Source organism: Phacochoerus africanus, chromosome X, assembly GCF_016906955.1.
Source record: "Phacochoerus africanus isolate WHEZ1 chromosome X, ROS_Pafr_v1, whole genome shotgun sequence".
Classification (NCBI taxonomy): Eukaryota; Metazoa; Chordata; class Mammalia; order Artiodactyla; family Suidae; genus Phacochoerus; species Phacochoerus africanus.
This window is the reverse complement of record NC_062560.1, coordinates 73,622,875-73,642,600: the sequence shown is the minus strand read 5'-3', so window position 1 is coordinate 73,642,600 and position 19,726 is coordinate 73,622,875. Positions and strand designations below refer to the sequence as shown.

General features: G+C 33.9%; 1 protein-coding gene across 1 annotated transcript in view; it reads right to left on the bottom strand.

The window, feature by feature from the left end:
* Positions 1-356: 356 nt before the first annotated feature.
* DACH2 (dachshund family transcription factor 2) overlaps positions 357-19,726 on the bottom strand; it is a 560,533-nt gene continuing 541,163 nt past the window's right edge. The window contains exons 10-12 of the mRNA XM_047764685.1: positions 17,137-17,283; positions 15,186-15,251; positions 357-847 (exon numbers count right to left, since the gene is read on the bottom strand). Coding sequence (XP_047620641.1) covers positions 798-847; positions 15,186-15,251; positions 17,137-17,283 — 263 coding nt within the window. The 3' untranslated portion in view covers positions 357-797. The remainder of the gene's footprint in view (positions 848-15,185; positions 15,252-17,136; positions 17,284-19,726) is intronic.

Genomic DNA, 19,726 nt, shown 5'->3' with positions numbered 1-19,726 from the left:
TCCTGGCTTAGTTCAGTGGGTTAAGGATCTGGCATTGCCATGAGCTGTGGTGTAGGTCGCAGCTGCAGCTCCAATTTGACCCCTGGCCCAGGAACTTCCATATGCCACAGGTATGGCCATAAAAAGAAAAAAAAAATTTCCATAAACAATGATAGTGAAGAGGTGATGATGAGAGGAAATATTTGGGTAAATAAGCAACCTGGTAGAAACCTACCATCTTTGGCTGACCAGCTAGAAACACTGTGGGATACAAAGCACCTTTTACAAGAAAGGATGAGGAGTGGATGTGACTATGCACTGTGATTACTTCAATAATTACATTTGGCAATTTGAAAATAAAAACTCAGTTCAATTGACAAAGTCAAAATGTTTTTATTTTACTGAAGTTTAGCAAGTACATTTTTAACAAAGAAGGTGTACTTTAACTTAATATATGGTATAACAGAGAAACTACACATATGTTTCTAGTCTCTAACACACTACTGCATTTTTTTCCTTAAAAGACAAAAAGTGAAGCTGAAGTCAGCATAGAAAAGCATCAAATATGGTCAAGTTACTTTAGCCATTAGGGTTTAGCTCATATTCTTAAACTGATCAATCTAATGCAAAAACAAAGTTTACATCACTTTTAAAATGTACACACGTTCATTTTTTAAAAATGTAATATAGATTGAATAGCTGATTCAGTAAATAAAACTATGCTGATAAACACAATTGAAATTACTCCATGTTGAACAGTTTCAGAGATAAACTGGAATCACAAGCATCTTCATTTATGTAAAGCCAGCGAGGACCTTTCAGGCTGAATAAAACAGTTGTGCCATTGCTAAACAGTAATAGTTACCTCCTTAAAAAAAAAGAAAACGAGTTAGTTTTTCTGAGGAATAATTCTAATACGTGCTTTAAACTACTAAATTTCTATCTTTAGGAACTTAAATGATCTGATGTAATAGGCCTTGATTTAATATTGGTAGAATTAAAAATTTCTTAACATGTCTATATGTTAAGGTGTCAGTTTTCAAACATCCTTCAAGTTGCATGCTACAGCTTCTATTCTTTTTTCCATAGTACTGCAGGCATCAAAGACTGAGAAGACTCTTTTTCTTTTTTATAAACTATGATGTCTATAGTTATATACATTAATTTTCCTTTTGTACAGAATGCTATGCTTAAAATCCCTATAGTTTACCAAAACAGGGAAAAAGGAATGTCTAGTTATGATCTAAGGTGATGACAGCTTTGGTGAAACATTTCATTTCCTCTACCTAGGTTAACTTGAGGCTGTGCATACTACATGAAGGGAGACAAGTTCTGAATATTATTTTAACCATAGTATTTAGTCAAACATATCTATTTAAATGTTGGTAATCAAAAGAATCCATACCATTCTAGAGTTAGAAAAGATTTGATGGTTTGGGTAAAAGTTATAGCTGGAAACAATTTTCAAAAAATAACTCTACCTCTTTTTTTCTAAACTTTCTCTTTTCCATGGCCATGGCTTATAGCCCGAGTCTCTTTCCAGGTACCTCCTAAAAATTGGCATTGGATGACAAAGGCAGAACAAGGAAAGAAAGTATGGACGATCAGTACCAATCCGTCACGCAGGCTTAAGAAACACTTGAAGTCCATGTTTGTGAGTCAAATGTATCATCTTCACGTATGAAGGAGAGTATATTATCAGTGTTGGACTGATATGCCTAGTCTAAAATGTTTGCTCAGTCTAGCCAAGGCTTAGCATTGTCAGGAGGAAATGTATACTCTTTTAATGTATAAAATCCTTAAAATATATATCCTTTCTGTTTTGGAGGTATTGTGGTGAGTCAATTGAGTTTCCTGGATAATACCTCAGAACCAAAAATAAAAATGTGGTAAGGTAGTAGAAGAATAAAAGAATGTGGTTCTATGTTAGACCACTTAGAAGGTCAGATTTCATTAGAAGACAACCAGGCATTTTGCCTAAGAGCCAACCTGAATTTATCCAGGGAAGAAGAAAACGAAAGCTCGGATTTTTGGAAACTGTCTAGTAGTCTGTCACCCCAGAGGATTGCTCAGAATCCTTTGTGGTATCCAAGAATATTTATTTTGATAAAATTCAACAGATTGGTGCTCAACTTTCCAGTCTACCTCATTCTCTGTATACACAGCCTAAATGTCAAAGGAATGCTCGTCAGTATCAAATGGCAGACATTCATTTTATCAGAACTGAAATTTATACAATATAATTAAAACTTAAATCATGCAATACAAATTGTGAACATTACCAGTTTGAAAGCAATGGCAAATAAAATAGTATCCTGTTTTGTTTTTGTTTTTTTAAAAAAGTACATAAAACAGTAACAAATGGCAAAAGTGATCGCCATTTGTCCTTTAGAAAAATGTAGTTTATGAAAACAATCTCCCTCCTCTATTATGTTTAATTTTTGTCTTTATTAAAAAAGACAAACATATTTGCCCACACCCTTCATTAAATGTGCTGGTTTATAAGGCCTATCAGGAACTATTTCCATAGCAGTTCAAAAATCCAAAGAAAAACTAGGCCAGCAGAAGACAGTATTAATATGAATCAATTTTTCTACTTAGAACACAGTAAGTTGAGATTTAATAGTAGAAAAACTTTTACTCCTAATTTAGAGGATAGTAGTAAAATAGACTCTTGTGTAGCATTCTGTATAATGTTGACACAAATTTTGTTACCCTTTTATGTATGCCAATATTGAGTGATCATAAGGAGCCAATATTGACCTGCTAACGGACACTGATCCTTGGAGCAGTGTCAAAGTTTGCCACATTTCAATTTCAAAATGCATTTCAGTTATAATATGAGTGATTCATCATTTAGTAGTAGCTGTCAAAATAAACTCCTAGATAAAACAAAAACATCTGGAACCATAAACAGAGGAGAGCAGTAGCTGAATTTTAATCCAAACCCTGGCATGCTCACTTCATTAGGAACAGGAAACAGCTAATTAGTAATTGAATGTTTTATGTTTTTAAGAGGGTTTGTACTTGAGCTCCAAACAGAGATGATCTAATATGCGTTCTGGATGTAAACAAGATTAAATATCAGGAAGAGCAATGAACAAAGCCTCTCCAGAGGAATGTTAGGGAGCTTGGGAACTTACAAGGAGTGACACACACTGACATTTGGGGAGAGCTGACAGTTTATTGCTTTAAGATTTATCAAATGAGTAAAAGGGGGAATTTGATACACACAAATGTGCCCATTTTAAAAATAAAATCAAATTCTCATACAGTCCTTTGCTTAGCACAACACTGCCTGACATGGGCATACCCCAGGGCACAGGAGTCTGGTGTGTCCTCCTCCAAGCAGCAGGAGATCAGCCTCTGCTGATCAGTTATCTTTAAAGGGTCACACCTGGCTGTTCCAAACTCAAGTAACTGTGAGACTTGCCCTCTGTGGTATATATCTAAGCTTTTGGAAAAGAAAAAGCTAAAATCAGGTGTCATAAAGAAGGCAGATATGTGGAAAAGAGCCAGAAGAAAATGCATGAGGATTCCTTATAATTCAACCAAAATCAATGAAACATATCTATTTGTTAAAAAATACTAGCTTATTTTTAAGTAACTTAATTTGAAAATGCTGTTCAGTTCCCCTATAGTTCAATATATACTGTTTGACTATAAATAATGAGATATTTCCGGATGTTACTTTTTAAAGTCACACCTCTTTGTTACTCAATTCAAATATTTGACATTTGGGAGTTCCCGTCGTGGTGCAGCAGAAACGAATCCGACTAGGAACCATGAGGTTGTGGGTTCGATCCCTGGCCTTGCTCAGTGGGTTAAGAATCCAGCGTTGCCATGAGCTGTGGTGTAGCTCACAGATACAGCTTGGATCTGGTGTTGCTGTGGCTGTGGTGTAGGCCGGCGGCTACAGCTCCAACTAGACCCCTAGCCTGGGAACCTCCATATGCCACAGGTGAGGCCCTAAAAAAGAGCAAAAAGACAAAAAAAAAATTGGCATTAATAAAATCCTAAAGAATTCATTTGCCTCAGTCCTTCTCCATGACTTATTTCTAATTTGGCACTATTTCACCAAATTAGGTTAAAGCAACATATCTACTCTACACAAGTAGATCTTCTACAGTATGTAGAGACCACCAGAATCCTTAGAAAAAATTCCTTCAGAGCATGGAATGGCCACAATGTCACACTGATATGGATTAATGTAATATTTTAAAATGTGTAAAGTAGGTGGCCATTCCAGCAGAAATTTCATGTATTGCCACAGGGAATTGAGTATTGGAGAATAGATAAAAACTCAGTTGGACTTTTGTGTAGGATAAGTGATGCTTCTGTCACATCACAACTTAATTCTAGGGAAGATATAAAAATAACTTAATGGATTAGTTTTTGCTTGGTGTAAAGAGGGCACTTTAGGAGGGGAATTAATTTTTTGATCACTAGACTACAATTTAACACATTGGAATACTGCTCTATTAGATTCTTAGGAGGCATGAAATGATGATAGGTATTTGCCACCAGCCTTTGGCCAGGTCTCTGTTAAGTAAACAGTTAAAAATATTTGAGGCCATTTCCTGGACAATTCAAGCCCAATGACCCATTTGGTTCTAATCACTGGAACATCTTAGCATCTGACCATGTTTAGACTAGAGCGTGAGAAATGGAAAATACCCACAATGTGACTGACCCATCATATCTGCCTTTCTCCCTTTCTTTTGTCTACAGTTTGCTTGTTGATAGCTTAATAAAGAGGAAACAGGATTGGTGAAGGGAGGAGAGCAAAAAAGAATAAAAGGGGTATTTTTAGTAGCATGTGTCTGTGTTTTTATCATTGCCTTCTTTACAGATAAGGAATGTGCTAGTAGAAAGGTATTAAATGACTTGCTCCACCATCAACAGATCAAAGGAAGTGGTAAAAGCAAAGTTGTGGTAAAATTTACAAACTAGAGCCCTCTGTATTTTCTTATAGAACACTACAAGCAACATGTTTCTTTTAGAAAGGTAATCCCCAAAGCAGTGATAACAAATATTGATCATTTGCACAAATGAATTATCTCCTTACTTTAATTCCTATAATCCCAGGTCAACCAGATATAAAACTATTTCATAGTAATCACAGCTTAAAGTGTGTTGTCTGAACTTTTATTTCTGTCACACTATTTAGAAATAGCATCTTCCACGTCTTAGAAATGCTGCCACTGGAGTTCCCGTCGTGGCACAGTGGTTAATGAATCCGACTAGGAACCATGAGGTTGCGGGTTCAATCCCTGGCCTCGTTCAGTGGGTTAAGGATCCGGCGTTGCCGTGGTGGTGGTGTAGGTTGCGGACACGGCTCAGATCCCACGTTGCTGTGGCTCTGGTGTAGGCCAGTGGCCACAGCCCCAATTCAACCTCTAGCCTGGAAACCTCCATATGCCGTGGGAAGCAGCCCTAGAAAAGGCAAAAAGACAAAAAAAAATAAAAAAATAAATAAATAAATTTTAAAAAATCATACTGGAAACCCTAGCTAATTCTGTGAGATTATAAAAAGGGAAATAAGGTATAAAGATTGGGAAGGAAGAAATAAAAAAAAAATGCTGCCACCTACTTACCCCACTAGGATGCTCTGTGGATTAATGTGATAATGTTTATGAAGCACTATGAACTCCATGGAAGAAAGGGGTTATAGAAGTGTAAAGTATCATGTTCAATCATCATTATGATTATCCCCCAGACACTTGTGAAGCCCATTTTCTAATACATTTTTCCTGTACGTGCAAGGTTCTAATTTTCAGTAATGAACAAATAGTAATTGAAGGTTCCATGTTTTAAGAATTTGAGTATGAATTTCAAAGAATTACAACACTAGATTAGCAGGTAACTGCTACAGCACCCTATTCGTGCCTATGATCGGTTGGAGTTCCGGCATCAGTGTTCAGGCTGCACAGAAAAAACAATAAAACCTGGTCAAAATTTCATTCCAACAAAGAAAATCCAAAACCTACTCAATGAACATCAGTAAAAACCACAAACTGGCTTTACATTATTTTAAAATGTGCTATATATGTTCAAGATTTGAATATATCTGGGTGCAATAAATACATTACTTTATTAGGCTCATCCCTTAATTCATTGACGTAAGCATCCTTCTATTAAAAATGAAATTATACAAAGGTGAGCAAAAACTGTAGATTTACAGTAATTTAAAGCTTAATTTTATTTCCTGGGGGTGATATTGACAATATAAAAATGGTGTAAATGATATTCCCTAAATCTAAAATATGCTTATGAGCCCCTTGTGCACGTTCCACTGCTTTTCAACTTGCAGTGAAATGCATGACTAACTTAACAAGCAAGGCACTTAAAAAGGTTTTTTTTCCCCCCTTCACAGTCTAAAACACAAGTAAAGATCTACACTATTTTCTCTGAATCAAAATCTTTGTTAATGATTGCAATATCCTTTCAGGATGAAATTTCCTTCCCTGACAGGATGGTTATTTAAAAGTAACCTGTTGTTATTTACTTTTTAAAAACTAACAAGAAACATGTTTATAATGTCTTTGAGAGTTTGCATTTATGTTCAGAAAAATTTATTTTTCATACCCATGGATCATGTTTTCTTCTAAGTGTTTCTTCACCACCTATTCACATATATAAGCAACGGCATTTCCTTAAGAACTACTAGGTTTCAATACAGGCATACTTTGAGTTATCAAACCTTTCTTTTGGGGTAACTAACTTATTCGTGAACAAATTGCAATATTTTATAAATGATTTCTCCCATTAAGTATTAGGTTTTATGTTTTCTTTAAGTTGCTTAATTAGTGATGTGTTTCTAATTTTCAAATTGGCATTGTGTTATTTGGCACTAAATAAGATCATACCTAAAAGGTCATGTTTTCTTAACCTGAACAAGAAAAAGAAAATAATGTACTGGTTAATGCTCTGCTTAGGTTCAATGCAAATTAAATATGCAGTTAATTTTATGAACTCTACTTCAATTGAGGAAACATGTCCAGAATGTGATGTTCTCAAATAAAATAAGCAACATTAGTGAGGTTGGCTTGAGGTCCAGTTAGATATTACAGTAATATAAATATGGTGCTTCTAATCTAAGAGTTGGAAAAGTAGACCATTACAAGATAGGAGCAGATAATAAATAAAATAGTATAGCATTTGATTCCTCTTTGTCTAGAGAAAAGCATTAATTTAATTTAGAGTCATTCTACAGAAGGATCTAGTGCTTATTTTTTATGATGTGGCATTTTTTTCTGAAAATGGAGATTTATTGAAAATAATAACCACTAGGCCTTATTAGCCCTAAAAAATTTCTGACTTAATACTTGAATCAAAATAAAGAACAGTACACGTTGTCTTTTTTTTTTTTTTTTTGCAAATGGTATCATAATGGAATATCAACCTCTCTCACTCTCATTTACCTCACCTTGTTTTTGTGAATTCACTCTTTACTATACCCTTTTCTCCTTTATTTAATTTCTAGTTCTTATAAGAACCATCCTAAAAAGAGATATGGGTAGCCTTCTATTCTCATATGGGGATAAAATATAAAAATATATTTATCATAACTTTATACTGAAGAACATATACCTTAGAGATGGTTTTATATATCAATTATATGCCAAAAATTTCTCCTGTATTAAAATCTACATATACAAACACAAACCCTAATTTCATATGTATTTTATAAGGCATTATAATAAGGATATCTTGCATTTATACCTGTCAGAGAGTATGTATTTAGCTTATTTATGAGGAAGATTAGTCAAATATTATTACTATTTTACTAAAATTAAGGCAGAGAGAAGTTGAATGACTTCTCAATGTTAGTAAGTTAGCTGTTAGTAACTGAGAAAGTCTGACTATTAGACCAGTCTTCTCAGCACTTCATATGCTTCTCATAGACCAATTATAAAATGGCATTAGAAGGATGTGTTCAATACACAGATCTGGAAATTTTGAGATACACAAAGAGCTCTAGAAGTTTTTGAATTCTACTTTCTAACAGGGAAGAGAAAGAAAAGGAAAGGAGAATAAACAAGAACTAGGATTCATGGACTGTTGACTATGTTAGGAGGCATACTAAGCCCTAAGCACTTATGTCATATGTGAAATGCCATATTTTCACTAGTTCTTATAGATTATACCATGGTAAAAAGAAGTAAGCTGCTTGTGTTTCTATGCCATTGCTGTAAAAATTCTAGGGTCATATCATCTACCTCCCACGATTATTTAAGTTATAAAATGTTTTGTAAAGGTCAAATTTATTTGAGTTTTGTATAGGATGCATATTGGGAATATTTTAATGTAATAATATTAAAAGTATAACTAAGTTCTTTTTATAAATTTTAACTTTTCCTTTCATATGCTGAACTATTAGAAAAAAAACTATAATTTCCATTTCAAAGTAATCATAATATGAAATCAAAATATGGAAAAATTAAAATAGAAGTAATGGAAAAATATTAAATGTTTATTTGAAAGACGTTAAAAATGACCACATCCAAAATTTCCATTGGAGATTGAAAGGCAGTTACTAGGAGATGGTAAGATTTGAATTGCAGGTTTTACCTCACTCATTTTAAATAGCTACTCAACAATGATGAGATCCACCTGACATTCATTTGCATTGTTTTAATGAAAATAAGAGCACATAAACATTTATGAGAGAATAGGGAAAGAGAGAAGAAATGCTTATAGAAAAATGATGCTTTCTTGAATGCTTATAGAGGAATTCATGAAAATATTGTCCAAATAACCATATGCATTTACTGAGGTAGGTTCCAGTATAATCATTTATTACCAGTGTTAATTTTCAAACATTAAACAAATAAATCATAAACTTTGGAGGTTACCAGATTAAGGAACTTCAAGGAGGTCTGTATGAAATTCTAAACAATGTTTTTCTTTAAATTCACTTTAATTTCCAAAATTGAACGTTATAAGGCCAAAAAAAGTGAGAAAAGTTCCTGAGAGCAACAAATAACACTTTATGCTAATGACCCACAGAAAGAATCCTAGCCTAAAATTAGATAACTGAATATCTATTAAGGTCTATTTCTGATAGGGTGATGTGAGTTTAGCCCCAAACAGAAAAGTTTCCTTCTATTCCAATTTCAGCTTCTCTACACAGTATTGTAAGTTTTATATGTGTAGATAAGATTTTACGTTACCATCATAATAAGCATGAAAGCCCTTTATTCATTGCAAATATTCTTTTAATAATGCACTGGTAAGTGGTGCAAGCCACCCCATATGAAAACTAGCCCCTAAATTATCAAGTAGTGTTTGTTACATCCTCCTAAGATAGAACTAGGAAGCATAATGTGTGCTATAACCTGACTGGTGGTATTTCACAACAAAGAGTTATTATTATCATTATTATTATTATTTTGTCTTTTCTAGGGCCACAACCATGGCATATGGAGGTTACCAGGCTAGGGGTATAATTGGAGCTGTAGCCACCGGCCTACGCCAGAGCCACAGCAATGTGGGATCCAAACTGCATCTGTGACCTACACCACAGCTCATGGCAGTGCCAGATCCTTAACCCAGTGAGCGAGGCCAGGGATCAAACCTGCAACCTCATGGTTCCTAGTCGGATTCGTTAACCACGATGGGAACTCCAAAAGAGTTATTATGATATGGGCTGGGAAGTACAACCAGTTAAAATAAAGATCCTGTGGAGGATGAACAAAATGAGAGAAAAATACTTTCTGGGGAAGAAAGTAACAAGAATGAGGCCATATAATGTACCTTACATTAAAAAAAAAATGTTGCTACTTTAGAGACAGATGCTAAGATCTTCTCTGTGGGGTGTATGCTGCAGCCCTTTGCCCACTCTATTTTGGCAGTTGCAGTAGAGTTTCTCTGGGTAATGAAAGTTTCCCACTATCAAAGGAAATATTTAACAGGAAAGAGGACCCACTTCCTTCAGTACTTCTAGTCTCTGACATGCTATGTATTTCTACTTCATAAAAGAATATTTCTTCTTTACAATGGTAATATTAGAGTGCCTATGTACATCTTCCAACACATTATAAGACATCAAAAGGGAAGGAAATTAATGGTTATGAAGGTAGGACAAGAAGTAGTCTATAGAAACCCTAGAGAAAGATATAGAGCACAATTTGATGGAAGTTAGTAGAAAAGACTATATACTCTCCATTTAATTATTCTTGTCTTATCACATACATGGAAATAAATCATAAATATTTTTGCTTTTCCAGTCCCGTTACTTACTCCTACCATCACTTTCATTGCTATTTCACCAAATTCTGCAATTAACAATCTTAGCCCCATGGTAAGTTGGCATGGCAACTTAAATTCTTTGGAGGAATGTTGTTCTAAGTTACTGAATGAGCAGCAAATAGAAAAGACAATGAGGTGTTAAGGGTCAAGGAAGGATAGACACTATTCAAACTGATTTTGAGAGAATGGATAAGAATATACATATTCATGTACGTTTCACAGTATAAATAAACATTAAAGTTCTATATTATAAATATTTGTATATTCAATTACATTGTAAAATATGTGTGCTTTTTAACATAGAGATATTAAAATTGTGTCCACTGCTTTTAGAGTCAAATAACACTTTATCCACTTTGCTTTTATTTCTTCAGTGGCATCTTCACCAAATATTGCATAGATGAGATCAAGGATTGTATATATTAGAATGGTCAGTTTATACTCTTTGAATAAGCTACCACATTTTTTTCTAAACAAAAATAGTTAAGAGGGAAAAAATAGGTTTAATAGGTTTATCTTCTACATCAACTTTTTGTTTACATTTTATGTGTAGGTTAGATTTAATATCCACTTCTGTTGTGTGAGTATTAAAAATAATGGAAAATTATTTAAGATTTCACCATATTTATGGGAAAATATCAGATAAAAATATATTCCAGTTTTAAATCATTTTGTGTCATTGTCAAGCATGTAGGCAAAAAAGCAAATGTAAAAAATTATTCACAGAGATTGACATTCCACTTGCAAAAGCAGTTCCTAGTTTTGTTTTGTTTTTTTCTCCAAACAAATGCAGTGGCAGAAATGAAACAGGAATAATGTGTCATGGTGTCTTTGTACCAAATAATAAAATGTTTTATTATTTTATTTTGTACTAGAAAGTTCATAATGAAGGCTGTTGTGTTTTCTAAAATTTAGGAGACATATTCTGGGTTCATTTTACCTACTATTATTATTAAAATGATGATGTCGATTTTCACAAATTTAAGAAACATGTACTGTACCAGTAGCCCCTAACAATGAAATATAATCATACAAAAGTTAACTAAAGTATAAACATGCAAAAGGGGAAGTCTCCCTGTGATCATAAAATGATGTTATTTTCTGTTCAGCAGTTCATGTTACTGCTGTTCATGCTAATTAATTAAAGGAGTTGTTGCTGTAATGTGCAAACAGGGGATCTGATAAACTGATATGGCTTTTAGGTCTCCAAGTGAAGTTAAGTCAATCTGGGCGCAGGCAATCAAATGTAATGAAATCACTTGTCAGTGCTAAGCTTGCAAAAACCGTGAAGTTTGACTAGGGAGTAAAAGGATTATAATTAGATTTCCAATAGGATAATAACTAAATGGCAGAATGCAGTAAAGAGAAAATATTACTTTGTTAGCTAATAGTACTGCTGTTCGGTTTTAGTTTTTATCAGTGCACTTGTAGTTGTGCTAATTTAATTTGCTTTTATCAGCAAAAATGCACTACATAAATGGTACTTGAATGTCATTTGCAAAAATCATTAATCTGAAGGTACATTTAATGATACTTGGTATGTTTATTTTAGTGAAACCGAGATTGGTTGATAAGATGGTTGATGTACTATTTTGCCATCCCCAAACTAAGTTATGGTAATCTGGTTGGGAGGATATTACTGTATATCCTTCACCTCCTCCACTAGTGAACACAGCTATCAGAGTGGGTGTGTATTCATTTTTTGATCACCTTAAAGTATTCAGGAGGTGTTGTTATCTTGGACTGCTAAAACATAAGGGATACAGAAATCCTTCTATCAGAAGGTAGTCTATTCATATACCTTGTCTGTCAAAAAACATTCAAAGCATAAAAGAAAAAATCACTAAATGGAAGAGATTTAGAATACATATAAGAATCCTGGTACATGGGCAATTTGTACTAAGATCCATGTTGAAATTATCATAAAACTATATATGACTTTATTACTTCTAATAATGGCCAAGCAACTTTCGTATTTTTTAAGCTCTCTTAAGGGAATGTCACAATGGAACTAATTGATTTTCAAAGAAAGAGCACTAAGTGAATGATAGATTTCTATCCAGCAGAGCTATGGACAATGGAAGAGAAAAAACTTTTCTGATGCTGGAATTGTTTGTTGTGATGGAGATGAGTTGTGGAAATGGTATTAGATTGGCATAAATATATTGACCCTCATAAACAATGCTAGGAAGTAATCTTCCAAGCTAAATAAATGAGGGAAGTGAAAAAGATGAAAACAGTATCAAAATAAGTCACAAAAGAATGATAACATGCAAGAGTAAAATCATTAGGCAGAAAGGAATAATAATGGCTAAACTTGCATTTTCTTTTTTCGAGCATTATATATTTTCCCAAGTTCATAGATACAAATGAGAGTAATTCAATTCTGAACATCTTTAAAAAAAGTAGTATTATTGGGATTTTGTGGTAATTATTTGCACTGATTGATTTGGTAAACTATATTTAAGATTAGTTCTGATAATATTTTCAGGAACCTATTCCCCTGGCTAAAAGAATAAATCAGTTTTTGCTCATAAAATAATTTCTTTAGATATTAAATTGTGATTCCATTGTCATAGTAACACAAAGCATTCACTCCAGTTTTTCATAAATTGATGATAGGAACTTTATCATTTACCACGCTTAAATGCTGTGCTAATAAGAGAGTTGAGAATATGTATTTTTATATTTTTACCGCATTTATCAAGAATACTATTTAACATAACCTAAAAGGCAGATGTTCAATAAGAATTATTAACCCACCATATTTTACCATATATTGCAAATGCTAGACAATTTAATTTGTAATTTAAAAAAATAGATAAAAGTTAATTCCCTTGCTTTAGAATATGTTTCATCTCAATCCTTTTAAAAGTATATCTAATTCTCTCATGTTTAGCCAGAAAAAACTAGGAAAGCTTATTAAAAATATGTTCACTGAAAATAAGTATTGTGTCTTTCTGTAATCACAAGTTAATGTTCAAAAGCCATTCTTTGCAGACTTCATTAACATAAAAAAGTTGTGCCAAATGGAGAATGAATCTCCCTTTTGCTTACATAACCTAATTGACCTCCCGTGAAAAAGTTATCTGTTGTTGCCGATGAAATAACTTTAGGACAGTTCAAAATTTTATATTTATCTTAGAGTTAAGAAAGATGTTACTACTAAAGGGATTATATATTTATATATAATATATATATATATTTATATATACACACACACGCACACATATATTTTAAAAAAAGCAATGAATTGGGAGTATAGAATAAAAAGGATAATAAAGATACAACTCACTAATGGTATATTAGGTTTACCTCCTACAATTCCAAAGCTGACCTTACATCCCACTCAAAGGAGGGGCCAAATCAAGCTCAATGCTCCTTAAAGACTGGGTCTATATTTGTGTGTCAAAGATTCAGAAGGGTTCAAATACTTCAGGATTGTTCAACCCCACCTTGGCTCTAGTGGTTGCCCATAACTAGTGGGGCTCTATAAACTTCACTGTGGGGAATTGATTGGATAAACACCGAGTCCCATCCAAATTGGCTGTGCTCACACAGACAAAGCCTTTAAGTTGAGGGAAGAAATTATGTAAGCAAATAAGGGATAAGAAACAGCAAAAGCTTTACGTGAATGAGCTAAACATGCATGCTTTCACATCTAGTAAAGTTAATGCATTGGTTAGGTCCAGCTACATCAGAATCAGGTATTACCAGAAGATGCATGAATTCTGACACCCCTGCTTTTGTAAAGATGATGCAAAAAGCTATATGAATGCGGGTGGTCAAATTTTCTGAACCTGCCATATAAAATGATAGCCCACGGATGAATTCACATGGATCTTTTGGTCACATCCAGTTCTATTGCATTCACGTAGATACCGTCATTACACAGTGGAAAGGCAATGATAAGTTAAACTTCCAGCAAGCAATCTATCTGTGGTTGTTTCCCTTTTTGAAAGTTAGGAAACTGTTTTCTCATGGAGTTGCCTTTTCCTTTTTATTAGCGTGAGACACAAATGTGAAAATAGATGTAATCTGCATACAGAAGGCTAGAAAACTGCATTAGAAAGACACGAAAAACTCCAGCGGTTAAATTCAGTTTTTACTTTTAGGTGTGTTTGCACCCCCGATGAGACTCATTAATTTGATTTGGCTTTTTTTTAACTATTAAATATTTTTAAAATATTTTAAAGGATCTAAGCAATTATAAGAATCTTGCAAATTATGAATGACAGGTCCTGGTCTTATTTCATATTTAGCTGGTTTCTAAAAGTAATCTAAAATTAGCATCGGAACTTAAATGCTAATAAAATGTTGCCTAGCACACTTTGCAAATATTGATTGGTCATGTTATTGTACCTGTGGTTTTTACAAACAGTAGAGTAGTGAGGTTTAAAAAACATATTATTGTACCATTTTGAAAGGTAAATTATACTCACGGTTTACATTTTTTAGAATATGCCTAATACAAAAATGTACATCCTTTTAACAGCAAATATAAGAGAAATTTGCTCACATTGTATATGTAAAATTATCAGTCCCTAAATACATAATCTCAAAAAACACAGCAGATTTCATTCTCTATTATGAAGAAAAGTTAAACTTTTTTTTTTTTTTTGGCATTTCTAGGGCTGCGCCTGTGGCATATGGAGGTTCTCAGGCTAGGGGTCTAATTAGATTTGTAGCCACTGGCCTACTCCAGAGCCACAGCAACATGGGGTCCGAGCTTCGTCTGTGATCTATACCACAGCTCACGGCAACGCCAGATCCTTAACCCACTGAGAGAGTCCAGGGATCGAACCCACAACCTCATGGTTCCAAGTCGGATTCATTAACCGCTGCACCACGACAGGACTCCAAACTTTTTATTTTACTTACATGAAAAGTATCAACATATGAGTTCATCCCCATCCCACCTTCAGGGGTCATACATTAAATAGTTACTGTACCTTGCATAGCAGTGCTATCATGAGGAGTTCCATTGTTTTCTATTTCAATATCTGGAATCCCAGTATCTGAAAAAAGTAACATTCAAGATTAAGGTACAATTTTTTTTTTCCTGATTCCATTTAAAGTGAAAACTCTCAGTTGGCCAGTGCTTTGGTTCTATAGATAACACGAGGTCTTGGGTGGCATTTTTTGTTTTCTGTATGTCAATATGTTTTTAATGGTAGGAGAAATTATTTTAAACCATAGCTGAATTCTACAATTGGGCATATATTTCCAGGTTTATAGGAAATACTCCTTCATTCATTTTAATCTGTAAAGATAAATCTCAAGAAAATAATCTGCCCATAAAAATCCCCTCAGACTATCAAGTATCATGTCTTGACTGTGAAATAAGAAAGAGGTGAATATAACTGCATAAGTGGAAGTGTCCCACTCTTCTGGTATATTTTCCATGTGTAAAATGTGATAGATGATGAGATTATTTCTATGCTAAGCGCACATGTAACCAAAACATAGGTTATGGCTTGTGGATTTTATGTAGTACTGTCCCAAGGGACTAAGATATATGAATTGTTTTGAAAAAACTTGAGAAAAAGAAACGAGGGGATGGGTTTTTACTTTCAATTTTAAATATGAAGTGTGATTATCTAAAAGTTATTCACATACACAAAGGACACATTAAAATGGCCATTCCAGTATATACACATTTGTTTGTGTAATGTGATAACAGATGCTAGTGTATCATCCAATGCCATTAAGGATTAATGTGAGAATGAAATGATTTGACTACGAGCTACCCATCATGCTGTAGAAACAGCTACTTTCCCTTTATATTAGAAAACTCTGGAGCTAGAGTGGAATTCACATATGGGTGGATTTCACATATGGGTGAATTTCAAAGACATTTAAAAACCTGTCAAACCTTCCCAGAATTACAAATTCAGGGCCTCAGATAATAATATTGCACAGAGCCTTCGTGTCATTGCTGGCTCCCACTGTCTAAGATGTTCGTTCCACTGTATGAGGTATTGATGTATTATTATTATTTACATTCTCTCTGCTGCGTCTCAATGAGGCATGGCTGTCATAAGCTGATAATCTAGCTATGTATTTCTATTGATTGTGAGGACTACTATGATCCAAGACAGAGTAAAAAGGGCACTGAACTTTTGGAAAGGTAAGAATACAACTGAACATTTGTAAAGTTCTCTATTCACTCTTAGTATAGGATGCTGAAGCAACCCCTTTTGGTTCATGTGTGTGTCATATATGTATGGAGCATGTGTACATGTGTGTATAAAGTCCTTGTTATACATCAGTTAAATATACTAGCTGTTGATGTACTATGAAAGAACTTGAATATTCTATGAAATGAAATGATATTGTGGGTTTTCATAATTTAAAAAGGAATCAGAAAATTGTAGAATTAAGAGATTTCAGGACAGAAGCACTTTCTCCTGGGAGCTCCAGGAATTTACTTAGAACATTCTTTGTCAACCAGACACTCTTTAAGTGTGCAATCTACATCAAAGGAATCAGCACTCTAAAGATCATTAAAATAAAGTACACCAAACATCAGCATATTTTAACATGAATGTACCTGAAAGGCTAACATTTTAGGTCCTGGGGGGGGGGTATCAGTATTACTTATTTTACTGCAAAAGTCAGCAGGATTTCTTGTTATTCCTAGGCTATCTGTATGTCCCAGAACATGGATTATTTTGACAGATTTAATTAATGACCTAAAGCACTTGGCCTCCAATTGATTTTTTAATTATTCCTGGGCAAGGTTTTTCTCTCGTTCTCCCTCCTTCCATCCCTCCTTCCTTCCTTCTTTCCTCCTTTCCTTCCTTCCTTCCCTTCCTTTCCCTTCCCTTCCCCTACACCCTCTCTCTATATATACATATATCCTTTGTGTACCTTAAGTGTAAAGATCCATTCAGACATTACCTTTCAACATCCTCAGTCCACTGTCACCAGTAGTGGCTTGCTTAAGTGCTTGCTCCACTTGCTCCCTGCGTTTTGATTCAAATTCCAAAGCTTCTTGTAGTTTTCTCTTTGCTTTTTTCTCCTTCTTCAGGCGCTTTTGCATGGTAGCTAAAATGTGAAAAGGGAGATGTTTCAAAGTCTTGGTTACTAAAAAAAGGTTGCTGAACTATAAACCGTAGATACAGATTCAGAGAGAGATATAAATGTATGAGTCGACATATGATTAGCTTCTTTTGATTCCAATTATCATTAGACCCAACCAAAGAGTAGTCAGTCCTACAACCAACTTCTTTCTGCTTTCAGCTCTCCAGTAAGCTCTATACACATGCATTTGTATGGTGGTTGTGGTAGTGGTGGAAAATTGTTTTCTACTTTGACTACTTGCATTTAATGATATGAAATAGTTTATGAAACTCTTAAGAAAAAATTCTTATTATTAATCAAGCTATTGCTATTCATATTTCAAAATAATAAAAAACCTGAAAATATTGAGTTGCAAAACATGTCTTGGAGTTACCATTGTGGCTCAGCAGGTTAAGAATACAACATAGTGTCTGTGAGGATGAGGGTTCATGAGGGTTCAATCCCTGGCCTCATTCAGAAGGTTAAGGATTTGGTGTCCCTGCAAGCTGTGGTGTAGGTCTCAGATGCGGCTCGGATCTGGTGTTGCCCTGGCTGTGGTATAGGCAGCAGCTACAGGTCTGATTCAACCTCTAGCCTGGGAATTTCCACATGTCCCAGGTGTGGCCAAAAAAGAAAAAACAAAAACATGGTATGTCTTTTAAAACTTATAGTGGCAAGGGATAATTCTCTGAGATGTTAACAGTTTTAAGGGCAAATATCTATCTATCTGTCTATTTAAATATATGCACATGTCATCAGACTCCGTCTCTCTCCATATATCCACATCTATCTCAAAATATTTTAAGGAGAATAACTTTCAGCAATGATTATATCAAGCAACCTGTAAAGCACAACAGCATTTTTTTTTGAAAACAGAAAAGATAATGAAGAGATAAAACAACTATAACTCAATTCTTAAGGCTTTATATCTTAACTAGAAACTTTGCACAAATGTGTGACTGTTTCTATACTTGGAAACCTTGAAATCTGTGATAATTTCTCACAATTACTGGGCTCCAGCAATATATTGCTTCCTATCAGGTTTCTAAGCTGACCAACCTTCACATTCTTCCTAAATCAGTTTAAAAAAATTAAGACATACTGACATTATAGCAGTAGAAAAATATTCAGGGAACATTAAGCAAAATTATAAATTATATGACATTTTAAAAATGTGAAAACTATTCCAATGTAATTAAAATATTTTGAATGATATCACTTATATCTGGAATCTAACATACAGCACAAATGAACCTTTCTACAGGAAAGAAAATCATGGACTTGGAGAACACACCTGTGGTTGCCAAGGCGGAGGGGGAGGGAGTGGAGTGGTTTTGAAGCTTAGGGTTAATAGATGCAAACTATTGCCTTTGGATTGGATTAGCAATGAGATCCTGCTGTGTAGCACTGGGAACTATGTCTAGTCACTTATGATGGAGCGTGGTAATGTGTGAAAATAGAATGTGTACATGTATGTGTAGCTGGGTCACCATGCTGTATAGTAGAAACAAAATTATATTGGGGGAATCACAATAAATAAATAAATAAATAATAAAATATTTTGATTGCACTGAATTGAGTATGATGCTAATTTGGATTTCAATTGTATTCATTTTACAGTTCAATGTCTTTTCATATAAACGACCTTCGGCAACTTTGAGTCAGTTACTCATCTAAATTTACTTTCACTTAAGAGAAAAATTCAGAGGACTAAGGTAATAAAAAGATGGAAATCTTGGAATAAAACCACTGAGGATGTATGGTTTCTATTACTTTTTGATAAAAATAAGGTTGAACATAAAAATATTTTACTATCTTAATTACACTTACTATCATCATTAAAATAAGGTATTTAGCAAATTATTTAAATCAGAAACATAGATTTATTCAAATTAATGTATAACTTAATGCCCTTAAAAAGACAAAATTTTGTCTCTAGTAAAGCTATTTATTCAAAAATATTCCATATGTTGATTCCCTTGAAATTTATGATTCCATATGTTATAAAAAATGTTCCATCATATTACATTTAAAATTATATATGTAAGTAATAATAGCTATAATTTATTTAGGACCTGCCAGGTACTGAACATTTTTCTGGATCTATATCTCATTTAAGCCTTACAACAACTCAGCAAGGAAAATATTGTTATCTCCATTATATAGATTAGGAAACTGAGTCCTTGAGAGGTCAAAAAACTTCCTCAAGATCACAGAACTAGTAGTTCTTATATCCTGAGGGCCAAAGATCATATAGGTAGTTGTTTCAAAACCTGGAGACCACTAGTTAGTCAAGGACCATGACAGATGACCTCCAAGCTCTCTTGTAGCCCTATCATTCTTTGATTCTAAGTATTTAATCGGCAAAGAGTATTGTTATGTATATTTAATTCAATTAACACATTCTAGCTAGGAACAAAAAGGTAGT